The sequence below is a fragment of the Spermophilus citellus genome (genome assembly GCF_964194105.1).
Source record: "Spermophilus citellus genome assembly, chromosome: 12".
Lineage (NCBI taxonomy): Eukaryota > Metazoa > Chordata > Mammalia > Rodentia > Sciuridae > Spermophilus > Spermophilus citellus.
In genome coordinates this window covers 106,702,813-106,719,651 of record NC_138198.1, presented here as the reverse complement: position 1 = coordinate 106,719,651, position 16,839 = coordinate 106,702,813, and the positions used below count along the sequence as shown (strand labels likewise).

General features: G+C 46.3%; 1 protein-coding gene across 1 annotated transcript in view; it reads left to right on the top strand.

The window, feature by feature from the left end:
- MYO5B (myosin VB) overlaps window positions 1-16,839 on the top strand; it is a 312,767-nt gene that overhangs the window by 184,338 nt on the left and 111,590 nt on the right. The window contains exons 8-10 of the mRNA XM_081262970.1: window positions 1,486-1,593; window positions 5,133-5,242; window positions 10,271-10,536. Of these exons, the coding sequence (XP_081119096.1) occupies window positions 1,486-1,593; window positions 5,133-5,242; window positions 10,271-10,536 (484 nt within the window). The remainder of the gene's footprint in view (window positions 1-1,485; window positions 1,594-5,132; window positions 5,243-10,270; window positions 10,537-16,839) is intronic.

Below are 16,839 nucleotides of genomic sequence, written 5' to 3'. Positions count from 1 at the left end.
CTAGCTGGGCTTGGCAGTGCTTGCTTAATGGACCAAAGGAGTTTTTAAAGTTTATTGTGGCTTGGAACAGAGTGTGCTCTCTAGGAACATGAGGGAATGGGGTGAAACAAGAAAGGTAGGTGGGGACCGCTGACGGCATGGACAGAAGGAAGAGTTGATCAGGGACAGGAAACTGAGGTCAGGAGTTGGGAGCAGTAGGCTGTAGCCATGTCTTGGAAGGTCCGAGAGAAGGTTCTAGGCTGATAATTGTTGGTATTGACCTCTAAGGGGCTTCAAACAGGGGAGCAGTGTGACTGAAATTACCAGCATTTTGGAGGTATGTTTGGAAGGACATGAGCAGAAGCAAGGAGTTGGGTTTAGAGTCTTTTGCAACAGTCCCCAGACAACAGATGCTGAAGGTCAGACCCAGGGCAATGGCAGTCTGCAGAAGTTCTTAGGAGATAAATCAGAAGGACGAGGTGTTAGAGGAGGACTGGGAGCTGCTGTGAAGCTGCGGCTAAGCACGCTCAGCTGATATGCATTCAACCGTGCATGCTTGGGTCAAGGGAAAAGAATTGAACTGGGGTTTTCAGGGAGGAGGAAAACCAGCCCATGTACAGACTGGACATCCTGTCAGAACCAAACATTATGTACTCAGAACGTGAAGTACCAGGCAGAGTGACACCACATGGAGTACTTTGTGAAAGACGAGTGATTTTAGAGGGTAAATTTGATAGCAGGCAATTGTTACTGTAAATGACTTCCGTGGCCGTGTCCCTTATTTAAGCTGCTTTTACCATCCTACTTGTAGTGCAGGTCCTACCCGAGGCTTGTTGCATTTTTGCCTCCCGACAAGCTTGGCTGAGACTCGTAAGACAACACGGACTGCTCTTTACCAGCTGTGCCAAGGCTTCCTCAGAGGCCTGACACAGCGTTAAGCTGGGGAATGAGAACAAACCCCTGAGGATCTCGGCCTGCACTTGCTCAAGTGCCTGAACAGCTCAAGTGTGCCCCGACCTTGCCCAACAAATGAACAGGAAAACCAGATCACCTGAGGCACATCACAGCCCCTCATGTTAAATGAAGTGTTCAAGCAAAGATTATCTAGAGTCATGGAAGTCTGTGATCTAGGAGGTGATTCTAACTATGCGTTTTACTTACTTATTTTGGGTCTGTCTTAAAAATAAATCTGGGCAGGATCCCATTAAGCTGAACTTTGCATAATCTATTTATCTTCTGTATTAACATGTTTTTCCCATACCAGTTTTATATAAATACGGTAGCACATTCTGGCAGAGTAATGTAATTTTTGTGTATTATTCAGTTTTCTCAGATTTGCCATTATGGATGAAGAATACTTTAAAGGGTTTCACAACTGGCTGGAACTAAAATTTGGTCTGGAATAGCATGCTTGGGAAATAGAACTCCTTGTGGGTCATGATCTGTGGGTGACACAGGGTGAAGGGTCTCTGCAGTGTTTGACACTTGACTTCCTTGCCTCCACAGCATGTGCAGAGGACTTTTTCTATACATCCCAGGGAGGAGACACAGCCATCGAGGGTGTAGATGACGCAGAGGACTTTGAGAAGACTCGGCAAGCCTTCACACTTCTTGGTAAGGAGCTTCCAGTGTGAGAAATGGGCCTGGAGGGAGATCATATGGAGGGGTGGCACCATGGTGTCCACATGCCTTTCCAGTCTTCGCGAGTTAACATGCGGGAAGGCTTCATGCCCTTGGTAAATGACATCTCGCCCTTTTTCATCCCAACCCTTGGGCTCCAAAGCTTAAAATTTGGAGCTTTATTGGCTCATCTCTAAAACAAAACCAAAAAAATGGAGCTGGACAGGTAAAACAGTGGTGCATGCCTGTAATCCTGTTTCCTTGGGAGGCAGAATGATTACAAGGCCAAGGCCAGCAATTTAACGGAACCCTCAGCAACTTAGCAAGTATACCCCTTGTCTTAAAAAGAACTAGGATCTACTCAGTGCTAAGGCACTGAGGGTTCAGTCCCCAGTACTAAAAGAAGAAAAGGTTTTGAGCCAGGTGCAGTGGTGCCCACTTGTAATTCTAGCTAGTCAGGAAGATGAGGTAGGATCACTAGCTCAAGGCTAACCTGGGTAACATATAGATATCTTGTCTCAAAAATAAAATGGGGTGGGGATGTAGCTCAGTGGTAGACTGCCCCTGTGGGCAATCACCCTATCCCCCCTACCAAAGAGAAAAGAAAAAAAAGCAAGGTTTTGAAAGTTTCTTCCAGGCACTATCATCTATCCTGCTTCACTCATGGGCCATTGACACCAACAAAGGAAAGCTCGGTGTAGCCGTGCCTTCTGTGCAGTGTCTGGGTTCAGAGGCAGTGTGTTCTAGCAGGAAGAACACTGGGCCAAATTACCTATGTGCCACAGTCATGGAATCGGAGCTGGAAGCAGACTGTAAAAGCCTGGAAGCTCTGTCCCACCTGCAGTGTTGGTTTTGTTACCTGTTTCCATGGAGACCTTAGCAGTGGGATTCTCAAGGCAAGAAGTTCTGTCTGTCCTTCAGGGACAGAAAGGGACGGTAGAGCTAGAAGAGGTTGCAGCTCCACTCTTTGAAGAGAAGAGCCCCCAGGTAGCAAGGTGGAAGTTGAGCCTTTCTTAATTGGGAAATGGACATGCTCAGTTCCTGGGAGCTGCAGCCACGAAAAGGAAAGCCTGAGAATTCCGCCCTAAACCAGCAAGTGACTCAGCATGGCCCCATGTCATTCCAGCCCCTTCCTTAATAGAGAATTCAGCTTCTGAGCCTCGTGACTAACTCAGTGCAGTCTGTTGTGTTCTGTGGTGGTTGTCAGGGAAGTTTTATCCAGTAGCAAAACAAGGCATGGCCTCATCCCTGTGTAGGGAGGAAACCAGGCCCTTGTGGGCTGAAATCCCCATGTCGGACACATCTCGGTGTAACTGGCCCTTATAGTTCATGGGTACAAGGACAAACCTTACCAGGAGATAAAAACCACGCTGGTTATTCCAAAGAGAAAAATGAATGTGAATATTTGTTGACTAGAGCCTCGGAGCGTTAATAACTATGAAGAGATAAAAGAGGACTTTAAGGGTCCAGATGTAGTAGGTACAGAGGCTGTGGCTAGGGCAAGGAGAGGCATCCAGTGTGGGAATTACTGAGTAGAGGAGCCCTGAGCCTTGGTTGAGTTTTAGATGACATCTAAGATTGTGGTGAAGAAACTTGCCCGAGGGTGGAGGCCAGCAGTCTGCACAAGCCAGGTGCACTGGTCCTGGAGTGGGGTGGGGCCTGGCCTACTGAGGAGCTTCTGATGCAGGCTTGAGTATTGAGGGAGGCACAGTGGGAGCTCAGCAGGGAGGTTGCCAGGCACCCAGATGACAGTCATAACTAGGGAGGACCAGAAAGGGGGAGGGAGATGCCTCCCTGCTGCATGGCCTCATGTATCACTGTGGTGCCCTCTGTGGAGCAAGCCTGGCCTTCCTCCAGCAGGCACAGGATGGCAGCCCCAGTGTCAGCAGGGCAAGGAGGGAGGATGGGAAGCTGAGAGGACATATTGAGAGGCACCCACTACTGCCACAGCATCACATGCCTTATTCTCTAGGGCTGGGGGGTTTGGAGGACACTTGACCTTGATGTGAAACGGGATTTATTTTTTTGTGTTGAGGACAGAATGTGTGTCGGGGCCTTGCATGTGCCGGGCAGTGCTGTGCCACTGAGTTACACTTCCAGCCCAAGCAGACTGCATTCTGCCAGTTGGACAGACAGGAGAAGGCCTCTGGCAATTGGTCCTCTGTAGTGCGAATGCAAGCAGTGGACAGGAGCTAGTAGGGAGGGGGTAAGTCCCTCCAGGGCTCTAAGATGGATACTTTAATCTCAAAGCAGATAGTGCTTGTGAAATTATTTTCATAAGAGTATTAAATAATACTCTAAAAATTAAATAATACTCTATCCCCCATCTTTTTAATTCCAGAGGTTGGCACACTTTTTCTTAAGAAAAAGCCAGGTGGTTTTTGTTATACCTCCTTATCTTTGCTGTCATAACACAGAAACAAAGATAAAATGTGAATGGGTGTGGCTGTGTTCTAATAGAACTTTATAAAAAGATACCATGGGCCACAGCTTCTCACAGTGAGGTTCTGCTTATTCAGAGTACCCCATACTAAGAAGAGACTTTGTCTCTTCACTTTGCCTAGTTCATGTTTGGGTTGTCCACTTCACAGATTATCTGGGAGAATTTGTAATTATAGCTTGACATGGCTGTGTATCCTGTTTATATAGGTATTACTAACTTTGTTTTTTTTTTTTTTTTTAAGCTTAAGTATTGCCTGAAGATAAGTAGCTGTAGCTAGGGAGGCATGTGGGGCAATAAGTATTACTTCCTAAACCCAGTGGTAGTTTTACAGATATCTTCATTATATCTTTCTGTTGCCTTTCCTTATAAGTCTGAAATATATTGTAATTTAAGTAGATACGATAATGGCTTCAAGCTAAACATAAATTTTAAGAGATTATCCATGCCTTTGACAATTCACTTGGGTAAATAACAAATTTGACAGTTCTCTCTGCTGCCACAATTGTTCTGGGCTAGGTGTGCATGTCTGTCACTGTGAGGGCATACGTAGCATGGAGAGCAACCACCCCCATCTGGGCTGGCCTTGAGCCAGCTGGCTGGGCAGCCCCTGGAACAGCCACCTTAGGGACTGTTTCTACTTTTCTTTCCCCATTGGCACATCGGATGTGTCACAGATGTTTGCAGGATATTACGTTGAGGGAGAAATGACTGCAGATAAATGACCATTCTTATTAAACTCATAAAAAATGTCCATAAGGTGCTTGGTTGAAATGAAGTCCAAAATGAGTCTGTGTGATTGCTGCCTCTCGTACGCTCTTGGAGAAGTAAAAATAGTGGCATGACCCATCTGGTCTACTTGGGACAATCGAAGTTGAGTATTTTTCCTTTCAGTCCAGCAGCCCTTTTGCCCTCTGCGCTGTTATTGTGAGTGGTAATTACATGGTGCACAGCCTGGATCATTTTAGGAGTCATTGGCCCAGGATGGAAAAATCAACCTTTTTTTTTTTTTTTAAGTCCTTAAAAAGGGTAAAATGTCCTTTGTATCATAGCATGGATATTGAGTGTCATTCATTCACTTTTTTTCTTGCAGGAGTGAGAGAGTCCCATCAGATAAGCATTTTTAAGATAATTGCTTCTATCCTGCACCTGGGAAGTGTGGAGATTCAGGCTGAGCGGGATGGTGATTCCTGTAGCATATCAGTAAGTCGCACCCCAGCACCAGAGATAAAATGGACACAATTTATTCCTACAGTTCGATATGACTGAAATGTGTTTCTGCACTTAGAGGGCACCCCTAGGTTATTCATTCTTAACAGGAATGATTTCTGTTGACTTACTGATAATTTTTTTTAAAAGAACGAATCCATTTCAAATCAGCTGCCATCAAATGTCTATCAGTGAGGGCAAGGAATTTAATGGCTCTTCAATAAATTCTTTTTGATGGGCTGATTTGCCAACTCTGAGGCACATGGGATTTCACAGCATGTCATCAATCTGTGGAGTACTTTCTGGTCTCCAGACTGAGCTTGCTACAACAAGGAGATGAGAGTATTGGGTCCCATACTTGGTGACTGCCTCAAAGGAACTTAGTCTATCTGAAAATACAGGACAGGGGACCTTACTGGCCAGGATTATGCCAGTATGAGGCAGACTTTGCAGGACTTCCACAGATGTCTCAAATCTGAAATACTCCACAAAGGCTCATGATAAAGTTCTCTCCCTGGTGCCCAATGTAGTTGTCTACGTGGGTGGTGGAGCAGTTCCCAGTGCGGTGGTACAGACGGCAACTGTTGTGTCCTGTCTGGAATTTACCAGACTCTGGAGCCCCCACTTGGGCCTGTGGAAAAGGAAGGAATGTTGGGGCTGAAGGTATCAGGTGAGCCAGAACAGTTTCTGACCCCTGTTATTTATGTGCCTATTTGTATGCACATGGGGGTACCCTGGGGCTAGCACAGTGATGCTAGGAGAGAAACGTGCATGCCTGACGGGTGGTGGGTGAGCCTCTAGTATAGGCCAGACCCTCCCTAAACTGAGTCCATAGCGCCATTTGAATATAGTTCAATGAAGTCTTTCTCTTAAGGAGAAAGGCATAGAGGATCTGTGCCTCCCCTACGCGCATACCCCAGCAAATGCCCCACAGATTCTTAAGGCAAAGGCATACTCTGGTGTCAGGGACAGGTAATATTAGGAATCTTTGCATTAACAAGCTCCTGGTTTAGGCTGATAAGATGCAAGAAACATGACAAAGTTTCCCTGAGCCTCCAGCCCACTGAACAACTTCTCTGACTCATCCCCCATGATGGACTCTTTTGGCTGGGGAGGAACTGGGTCAGTTCTGGGGATCAAATGCAGGGTCTCAAGCATGCTGAGCCTGTGCTTTGACATTGAGCTGATGCCCCAGCCCCCTGTCTAGGATTCTCGGGACTCTATACCTCTCCTCCCTGGCATGTAGCATGGCTACTTGGCATTTACCATGTGATTCTTTGATTTGCTGCCCCACCCTACCCCCCAAACTCTGTGCAAGCAGAGACTGCTCTTGTTCAATATCTTTTATAAGCACAATGTCCGAGACTCAGTAGGCACTCAAGAGGTAGACAACTGGATGAATGATTGTTTTCTAGGACTTGGGGGTGATGAAAATGAAAGGAAGTATGCATGAGATGGGCAGAGATGTTGGCAAGGTTGATGGTGAAGCATGAGAACCAGGCCAGGAGTTCCTGAGGACCTGTAGTAGGGTGTGGGGCCTGGTTCGTGTCATTTTAGAAAGGACAGCTTTAAATGTCTGTGAGCTTACAGCTGGTCTTTCACACCTGGCCTCTAAGGACCTTCAGGGGAGAAGGAAAGTATGTCTTAGTGATTGATCAATGCCTGCACCCCTACTAAACTCTATGATCAATGCCTGTACCCCCACTAAACTCTAGAACCACATCTGTTACAGTCTCTGCTTATCGCATTGGCACTTGTAGAGTGTTTGTATGAGGTCCATGCCAAGGTGGGACCATCAGGGCACACTTGGAAGAGGAGTTAGAGGATGCAGGTGGTGAAGTGGGAGGGAGGAACTTGAGCAAATCGGAGCCCAGATGGGGATAGCAACCCTTCTCTTACCAGGCGGAGGGGGCAGGAGCCTTGTGAGCGCAGGCCGTCAGTCTAGACTGTCTCTGATGGCTCTGCAAGTAGAGGGTGTCTAGAGGACAGTGAGGGCAGTGACTTGAGCCAATACTGCCGAGACTCAAATCCTGCTTCTGCCACTTCCCAGATGCAGGACTCTGGGAAATTGCCATGCCTCCTGTGCAGTGTAGACGATGCCACCTACCCCAGCGTGAGGAGGAGGATAAAACACAGCCCTGTGTGGAAAGGCCTCAGCTCCCAGCCTGTGGATTGAGGTCATGACTGTCACCATTCTTGATGTTAGACCCAGAGTGGATCTCGGGAGCATCCCTCTCACCATATGGGGGAGGAGAATCTAAATCCCAGAGAGAACCTCTCAAAGGCCAGAATGACAGTTAATGGCACAGCTGGGACAGGGTCCCCACTGTGTTCTTCCCCCTGTACCACCGCTAGTCTTGCCCTTTGAGCTGGGATTACCCTCTGCTTGCAGGCAGCTCCCATTGGTGCTAAGCAAAGCAGGGGTCTGAGTACAAGCTTGAGAAATGCATGTTAAGTGTTTGTAGCCTCTCAGAGATGGCTTATTCCTCGGGTCCATGGGGTGGGGGGCTTCCTGTTGGAAAGGTTGTCTACCCATAAGCAGTGTGCCTTCTGCTTGGTAGTTTTTATTTTTAATTAAAACATGAGAATGTGTTCCATGATCGCCACAGTTACCTTGGAGATCCAACAACATCCAATTACTTGGACACCAGAGGCAATTTGTTCCTTGAATTTGGCACTATGGGCCCATAAAACTAATCTGTTACCTATAATGCTGGCTATTTTTAATGGATTTAGTATCAGTTAATTATGTGTAAGTGTAATGGCATGATGTTAGATCAGTTTCAGTTAGCACTTTTAATCAGCAGTCAGAAGCCAGTGTGAGTAGAGCAGTTCACTGCAGGGTGGGTCGTCTGTCCCTGGGTGGACAGCAGAATTCCTTAACTGTGGCTCCTCTCCACTGCTGCACTTAAGAGCATGCAGCATCAGGAGTGGGGAGGGCACCTGGGAGCAGGCCTTGGTCCTTGTTTTTGCTGCTGGCAGGCCTCTTAAATGTTAGGCACAGCACTGCAGATGGATTCCCTAGCAATTAAGAATTTCTTGGAAATAGGTCAGATGAACAAATTGGACATTTGCCACAGCTGAACTTGTTGCTTGCCAAACAGTTCTCAGGCACTAAACTCCATATGGCTTTATATTGGCAGGGGGAGGCTGTAGGGTAAAAGGCTGCTGGCCCAGGGAAGTGGCAGGACACCCCACTGCTGAGCAAGTGTAAGACTGTCTGCACCAGCCAGCCCACACCAAGTGGGCACTGTGGCCAGGTGTCCAGGAACCTTGCTGAGCCTCAATTTCCTCATCTGAATATTAAAGGGGTTGGATCAGGATGGCAATTCCAAAGGTTCCTGGGAACATAGTTTCTTTGGTAAATAAGCTCTCGGTGTTCACAAGGTACATTTAGCAAACCAGTTCAGTTGTCTTTAACCTGATGTGGGTAAAGCCAATTAATGCTCTTTGCAATTGTTTCAGAAAAACATGGGTTGTAATGATTTGGGGAGGTTCTTTCTACTCTGACATTACATTTTACATTTGTTTGGGGTAGATGGACTTTAGATATCTGCAGGGAAAAAAATGGCCTGAGGATGTGTGTTAAGGGGGAAATGATGATCGTTATCCATGTTGATTTTCATTGAACAAGCCCTTCTTTAAATTTTATAAGGTGGCTTCATCAGAAAATGAGTCCTATGTGCAATTTAGGACCATTAGGAGGGGGCATATGGTGTTTTAAGGGATTCCCTTCCAGCCTGAGAGTTGTTAAGCTCTCCAGCAGGCTCAATGCTAGGTTTGCAGCTTTCCCAAGCAGAGAAGAACCCAGGACAGGCTTTCTGTTGGGCTCTGTGAGTGGACAGTGGGAATTATCCAAGAGACTTATATATTTTTGTGAAGTGAGACAAGACCCTGTGGGGACTTGAGTTATTCAGTGGCTCAGATGCCAGGTGGTGTGATTGGTAACTGCTAGAGAAGACTCCACCGAGGCCATTGGAGGCAGTTTGGTAACTAGTAGGTACATTGGGCAAAGGAGCTCTGGGTCAGGGTCAGCAGGACCCAGGTAAGCAATTGCAACTCCCCAGGGCTCAGCTTTTTATCTATATGGGAAAGAGACTTAAAATGAAGGAATTTCCAGTATCTTTCTAGCTCCAAACTCATGTGATTTTTATCAGTAAAAGTGTTTCAACTGATATTAGGTCCAAATCTTCCACATCTTCACCATGTTATCTAACTTCTCACATTAACCTTTCCCAACAGTAAATGCTTTGAGAATATAAGCGGAGTTGAGTTGCATGTGAATTGGTATTACTGTGGCTAAGGCTACAGGGATGGCAGGGAATAAGTACCAGGAGGGACGTCATCCATTGGATTGTAGCTGGGTTTTTGCCCAGCATGACAGAACACACCCACTGGCATCTCATGTAATTTGGAATAAGGGGGTTTAAACTTCCCGTTCTGTGTTCTACCTACCCAGAAGGCGGTCAATGCTCTGTCATCCTCACCCCTGTATAGAGAAGGAGGAGAGGAGTGCCTTAAAAGGTCTCTCTGGCCTTTTATTTTGAACATGCAGCTAGTTTGATGTTGCACTTGTAAGCAAAGAATTCTGAAGAGCAGGAAGAAGACTGCTTTCCCAGCTGTGGATTAGCTCTGCACTCAGACCCCTGCAGATGTAAACTGTTGAGTGTGCACCTGCTGCCCGATGGCTCCCAACTCTGGTTGGGTCATCCATTCCTGTACTGTGAATTCCCTTTCTGCTCCTTTCTCTCTGGAAGTTCCCTCTTCCTGGTTACTCAGCAGCACCTTGGCAGTGGAGGAGGAGACAGGAGGGAGTTTAAGTCCTGATAATTCGGTCTTCAGCCAGTGTGATTAGTTTGAGCAACACTATTCTGGCTCTAACTTAGTGGGGGTGTGGTGTATGGGGAAGAGATGAGGTTCTGGGAGGGCTGCGATTGGACTTGTTTTCCTTCTGGGGAGGAGAGAGGATGTGGCTAAGGGACCCAGTCTTTGACAAGTCTCTTCCTCTTGTTCTCTCCACAGCCTCAGGATGAACACCTGAGCAACTTCTGCCGCCTGCTAGGGGTGGAGCACAACCAGATGGAGCACTGGCTGTGCCATCGCAAGCTGGTCACCACCTCAGAGACCTATGTCAAGACTATGTCCCTGCAGCAGGTCATCAATGCACGCAATGCCCTGGCCAAACACATCTACGCCCAGCTGTTTGGCTGGATTGTGGAGCACATCAACAAGGCCCTGCACACCTCCATCAAGCAGCACTCCTTCATCGGGGTCCTGGACATCTATGGGTAGGCCTGCCACCTGTCCCCCCAACTTCTGCTCCACCTGATGGTCACCAAGGTGGTCTTGCTGGTATTTAAGGGCCAGCAAGGGACTTGAGAACTTCCTGATCTCAAGTAAGGGAGCTTAAAATATGTGGGAGCATTTTTGTCTGTCATGATGAACAGTCACTACTGATGTGAGGCCAAGGATGATTAGTGTGTATCAAGACAGAAGGCAGTCCCAAGGAAGAAATGGGCCTCATCAAAATACTAGTAGCAGTCGGACACTGTGGCATATTCCTGTAATCCCAGTGGCTTGGGAGGCTGAGGCAGAGGAGCATCGATAGTTCAAAGCCAGCCTCAGCAACCAGTGAGACCCTGTGTCTAAGTAAAACATAAAAATGGGTTGGAGATGTGGCTCAGTGGGTAAGTGCCCCTGGGTTCAGTCCCCAGTACAAACAGAACATTAGTAGCTCCCCTGCTCAGAAATGATACATCTGTTTTTACTGCTGGTCAACTGTGGCCCAGAGAGGGACATGAGTGGCCCATCATCATTCTGTAAGTTAGGGTTTTGTGTGTGGGTCATGTTTTATTTCAATCTGCCATTCAGCCTCACTGAGTATGTCAACCAAAGTGATGATTTTAATGGTGTGATTTTGCCCAGTGCTGTTGGGTGATCATCCTGGTGGACTGACTACCTGGCTAATTGAAAGCACTGTTAATTACAATGTTTTATTCCAAGCGGGGCCAGGCAGCGCGAAGTGGTGGAAGGTATGCTTGAGGAGCCATCGGGGGATTGGCTTTCTGTGTCAGTGATGTCATCAAGTAACTGAACGACACTCTATAGATCAGTCCCTCTCTGGGCTTTAGTTTCTATAGCTTTCAATGAAGTTCTGAGGCACATTATCTGGGGTTCTTTCCAGACTCATCTAGAATTCTTTGAAGTTGTGTGAATGGGGTTGCAACCCTCCTTGCACTTATCTTCTGACCAGCGTCCTGCTCTTTAAGCTAATAATAGATGAAATCCTCCTGGATCTGCAAATCCTAGAAGTCATGGCTTCTGTCTTAAAATAGAAGTCCAGACCCATAGAAGTGCAGCGTCGTCAGAACAGCGCTGCTCTAGCAAAGCACTGCTTAGTGGGCCGAAACTCAGCTGGGATGTGCCTGGTGGTGAGGTTGGAGTCGAGAATCCTCACTTAAAGCAGCTTTTTTTTTCCCATGCAAAGACAGGCTCTCCCAATTACAGTTGATTTTTGCTATGGATCACTGGGGTTCTCATTTTGAACGATGCCACATGTATGGTGGGAGAAGAAAGAAACCTGATATTTGGCCTCGCAGAGTCCTTGGGAATGGGCTGCAGAGCTGTGTGCACTAGCTAAGTAGTGCAGGAGGTAGCAGAAGGAACTGTAGAATGGTCCATTTGAAGATTTGGACACTCAGTAGTTTGAAGGCCAGTGAGGGCACACTTGTTTGCCTAGTCAGGAAAAGCTTTACGTAGAAGGTGAAGTTTGAACTGGATCCTTGAAGGGAGGAGTCCTAGTAGAATGTGGGAAGTAGGGGAGGCACCTTTGGGAATGGGAGGAAGAAGCAAGGTGTGAAGAGGAACCTTGAGGCTGATGAGGGGCAAAGAGTGGAGAAGGACCCTCAGGAGGGAGGTGGGGGCGTGCGTCGTCTCAGACCCTCCTGGGTTTCAGCAGAGTGACGGGCAGGCCCCTTCCCCTTCTGGCCAGTGGGGCACCTGCTTTTTGCTCAGTACTTCCAGTTGCACTTGTGAGAGCATGAAACGGCCTGCACGGTCTAGGAACTTAGTAAATGGATGTTGGTGATTGATTCTGTTTTATTCTTCTACTCAAATATTTTCAGGTCATTACATTTCCCAAGACACCTTTAGTGTTACCTTCCCAAGGAAGACCTGAAGACACCCAGGTCTCAGCGTCTAACCAGATGCCCTTTATCCGCCTGTGCAAGAATCTTTATTTTATTGAAGCTTTGGTTCAGAAAGATTAGCCTGCAAACTCATTAACAGCCTGTAAAAATATTATGACTTTGATTGTAGTGACAGGTAAAATGTTGTGCCCGACTTCTTTTGTATTATGTGTTTTCTTAACAGTGCCTTGAATTTAAATAGACTATTGCTCCCTTCCCAGGAAGTCCCAGTGACAGCCTGCCCAGTGGTAAGAAGCCTCTGGAAGTTAAGCTCCTTGGCCTGCTGAGTATGCATTTGTCAGCTGGGCTTATGCAAGCTAGGATTTTGTGCTTATTTTTGTTAAATTTTTACAATTGAATTTATTTTCCCTACGCTCCCATGACTGCCCAAAGAAGAGATTTGGAGACAGATTGCAGGGAGGGTTTGTGGTTTGAAAGGTACAGTTGTCAGTAGTTGGGGTAACAATCCAGAGGGCCCAGCCTCCTAGTTTTAGTGTCAGCTCCTGGACTGTGTGTCTCCCTCATACAGGAGCAGCCTGTGGGCTCCTTGGAGAGTATCCAACAGCTTCTCGGAGCAGGTCCCAACACAGGCCACATGCATGCAGCCCCTGATGAGCACTCCAGGGAACTTTTCTACACTTACTGTTTCCTTCCAGACATACTATGATGTTTTCCCTTTTATAAATCCTTGTCCTATCTCAGGAGCTTCCTTTTTTCTTCTTCTAACTGCATTATGAAATGATTCATTCTCCTCTTGGAGAAAAGTAATGGCTATGCATGGGTCTCCATGTCTCAGTGCGGAAGTTGCACCCTACAGGCAGAAGAAAGAGTGAGATATGAGATGGGTTAGGGTTAAGCCAGCTATCTGCCTAGGCCACTGGATGCTGGGAAAGCCCCTCCAAGCTTTCCCTAAGTGCACGTGCACTCACTTCTCAGCAGCTTGGTCTGCCAGGAAGTTTTTGCATCCACATGGTTGGCTCCAGGCTCACTCTCCTGGTCAGAGGACATGTGATGAATGCCCAGGACATTAAAACCACTTGGCCACAGACGCACAGGTGGATTGAGTCTAGACACACTGATGTTCTCTGAGGTCAGTGGCATCATTTTTTAATCTGGGAGATAATGAATATTTGGAAACTTGGGATAAAGCCATGAACTATCCACTGTCATTTCCCTGCTCCAGTTACGGTGTATGTACTGTCTTACTTTGGATTTGAGACACCTTCCAGAGATCCACTGAATTTGTCTTGTTTTCTTTAATGTGATGATGACTTGCTGCCGTACCCATTGCCCTGTGTACCCTCCTCCCTCCTATTTCAAGCTAATTCCAGTCACCGGACTTTCCCAATACCTGTGGGAAATGATGCTCTCTAAGGAGCGTCTCATGTTCCATGGCTTCAGGAAACTCCAGCACTGTTTGTATTTAATTCTCAGTGCTGGGCATTGAACCCAGGAGTGCTCTGCCACTGAGCTATACCCCCGGCTCTTTTTATTTTGAGGCAGTCTTGCTAGGTTGCTAAGCTGCCTCTGCAGGATGATGGTGAACCCTCTGCTCACAGGCCCTCCTGGGCCATCCAGACACCCAGCATCCTGGTGTAAGGACTGCTTGCCTTCATGGTGTTCCTCTGTCCCAGCTCCAAAAGTGCAAAGCAAGCCATACCCAGAGCACTTCAGCAAACCCAAGTCAAGCTGTTCCCCTTAACGAAGGGTCTGTGCAGCTTGCCTTGGGGTATTTCTTTCCAGGCAGGGGATGGAGATTAATAGAGGAGAGCCTGGCAGCTTTTGGCTGGGGCTTGCTTTTCAGGTTGCATAAACCTGTTTGCCTCTATGGGCCTGATTAGTTGTAACCTTTTCTTTCTCTTGCCTTCTTGAGGCAATGAGAAATGTATGTCTGCATTTTAGGGAGAACACACATTGGTCTTTGACTTCAGCCTTCAAAATGCCAAGGTAGTGGGGACTTTGGCTAAGGCCAGCTGGTCTTGCTGAGAACAATTGCCTGGGAGACCTCTGAGCAATGCAGGATGTGATAGATTCATGTGTCGTGCAGAGAAATAGTGGGATGAGGTTGGGAGAAGGAAGCAGGGAAGTGTAGGCTCTAGGAATTGGGAAATGGATTTTGCTGTGACTTTATATCCTTCTCTGTCATGTGTTATTTTATCATGTACTTAGCAATGCAAAAGTAATATCCAACTTTTTTTTTTGGATTGGGGATTGAACCCAGGGTCAATTAACCACTGAGTCATATTCCAAGCCTATTGTTTTTTGAGACTGGTCTCCCCAAGTACTTTAAGACCTCAGTAAGTTGCGGAGGCCGGGTGAACTCATGATCCTCCTGCCTCAGCCTCCCAAGTTGCTGGGATTACAGGTGTGAGCCACGATATCCACCCACCTTATTTAGTGCTTTTTAATATTTTTTAAAATATAATTGTAAACAAACATAAAATTTACTATATTAAACATTTTTTAATTGTATAGTTCAGTACTATGAAGTTTATTCACATTGTTGGGGAAGTTCCCCATAATTTTTGTTTTACCCAACCAAAGCTGTGTACCCACAAAACAATTCATTTCCCCCTTTCCCAGTCCTCTGGAAGCCATCATTCTCCTCTGTTTGACTATTTTGGATATCGCATGTGAGATTACCTTGTATTTTTCTTAGTGATTGGTTTCACATAGCACAGTGTCCTCCAGGTTCATCCATGTTGTAGTATGTGACAGGCTTTATTTTTAAAGGCTGAATGATTTTCCATTTTTGGTAACAGTTTGTGTATTCATTCTTTCACTGATGGACATTTGGATTGTTCACATCTCTAGGCTTTTGTAAATAATGCTGTAGGGAACCTGGGTGTACAAAAATCTCATCAGGGTCCTGATTTAATTCTGCTCGATGTGTACCTACAAGTTGGATTGCTGAGTTACGTGGCAATTCTGCTTTTACTAATTTGAGCCATTTCCATATTGTTTTCCATAATGATTCCACCATTTAACATACCCAACTGTACAGAAGGATTTTACAATATCAGTTGAAAAGTCAACAATCCTCACCAGCACCAGTTATTTTCTGGATTTCTTTGCCTAGTAGTCACCCTAATGGGGTGAGGTAGTATGCAACGGTGGTTTGATTTGCCTTTTTTCTAGTGAGTAATGATGTTATTATCTTGTACCTCTTGGCTGTTTGTATATCTACTATGAAGAACTATCTACTCAAGTTATTTTGCCCATTTTCAAAATTAGGTGGTTCTTGTTGAGTATTATGAGTTTTCTGCATATTCTGGATATCAGCCTCTTACTGAAAAAAGACTTGCAAATATTTCCCATTCCATAGATTGACTAATGATGTATTGTAAGTAAATTGCTTAGATTCACTGGTCTTCATTTTGATGGAAGAAAATATTCTTTCTTTGGTTTGCATTGTTTTCTTGGTTCTACTGTCCAAAACAAAGTTATGACTTTATAGTCCCAGGATTTTCTTTTTCAGGGTGGACATCATGGCTGATCCTAGTGTTATTTGAAACTATGGGATTCACCCAGGACACTCTCAGCCGTAGAGGGGAGCCTTAAAACTCAAAATGCTCCAAAACGAGCTCAACCTTCTGAGTTTCTCTGAGGCAGCCAACCCTTTGGAATGCGGCCCTCCTTCATGCTTTTGAGGCTCAGATTAAGTTCCATTTTCTTATCCATGCCGGCAACTCCTCCCACAACCTCGATTGCCCTTAAAAGCCTAAAGCAAGTAAAGTTTAGACTCTATCAGGAGGTTCTCATATGCTGGCTTCCTATCTTCCCAGTTGCTTTTTCCAGCAAGAATCATGACTTGCTGTTCTTTGCAGTCTCAGTTCTTGGAGTGTTGGCTGGGAGAGGATGACCAGAGCGTAGGCATTTTCCTCTCCCACTTCAGAGCTCCAGGCATGAAGAGGGGTCAAGAATTAGAAGCACGTGGCAAATGGGGCAGATGGAGGTCCTTGAAGACCAATTGTTCTTGGCCTTGGGTGTGAGTGGTCCCTTGAACTGTGTTCTTTCTGTCCCTTGTGGGGAGGGGACATATGGGCTCAGAAAGAAGTACATGGGTAGAATTTAAGTCCTCCTGTTTGAAGGTGCAACCAACAGCCCAAGTTTGAGGAAAGCTCGCTAATATCCTGCAAGGTCCCCTGTGAGGATTATGAGCTTCTGGGTGGAAAGGAACCTTGCAGGGATGTTTGGATCACCTCTCTGGTCCCAGTACACCGAGGTCCAGGTTATAACGGCTAGTCTAGAGTCAATTTCCCTGTTTTTCCTGCATGACTCTTATCCTTTGGAAGTCCTCCCCTGTGAATCCTGTGTTCCATGTGTTTACATTCTACCAAAGGCAAAATGCTAGGGAGTGCTCTTTGGAACCTGGATAGGCTGAGCTTTGAGACCCTGGTTCCT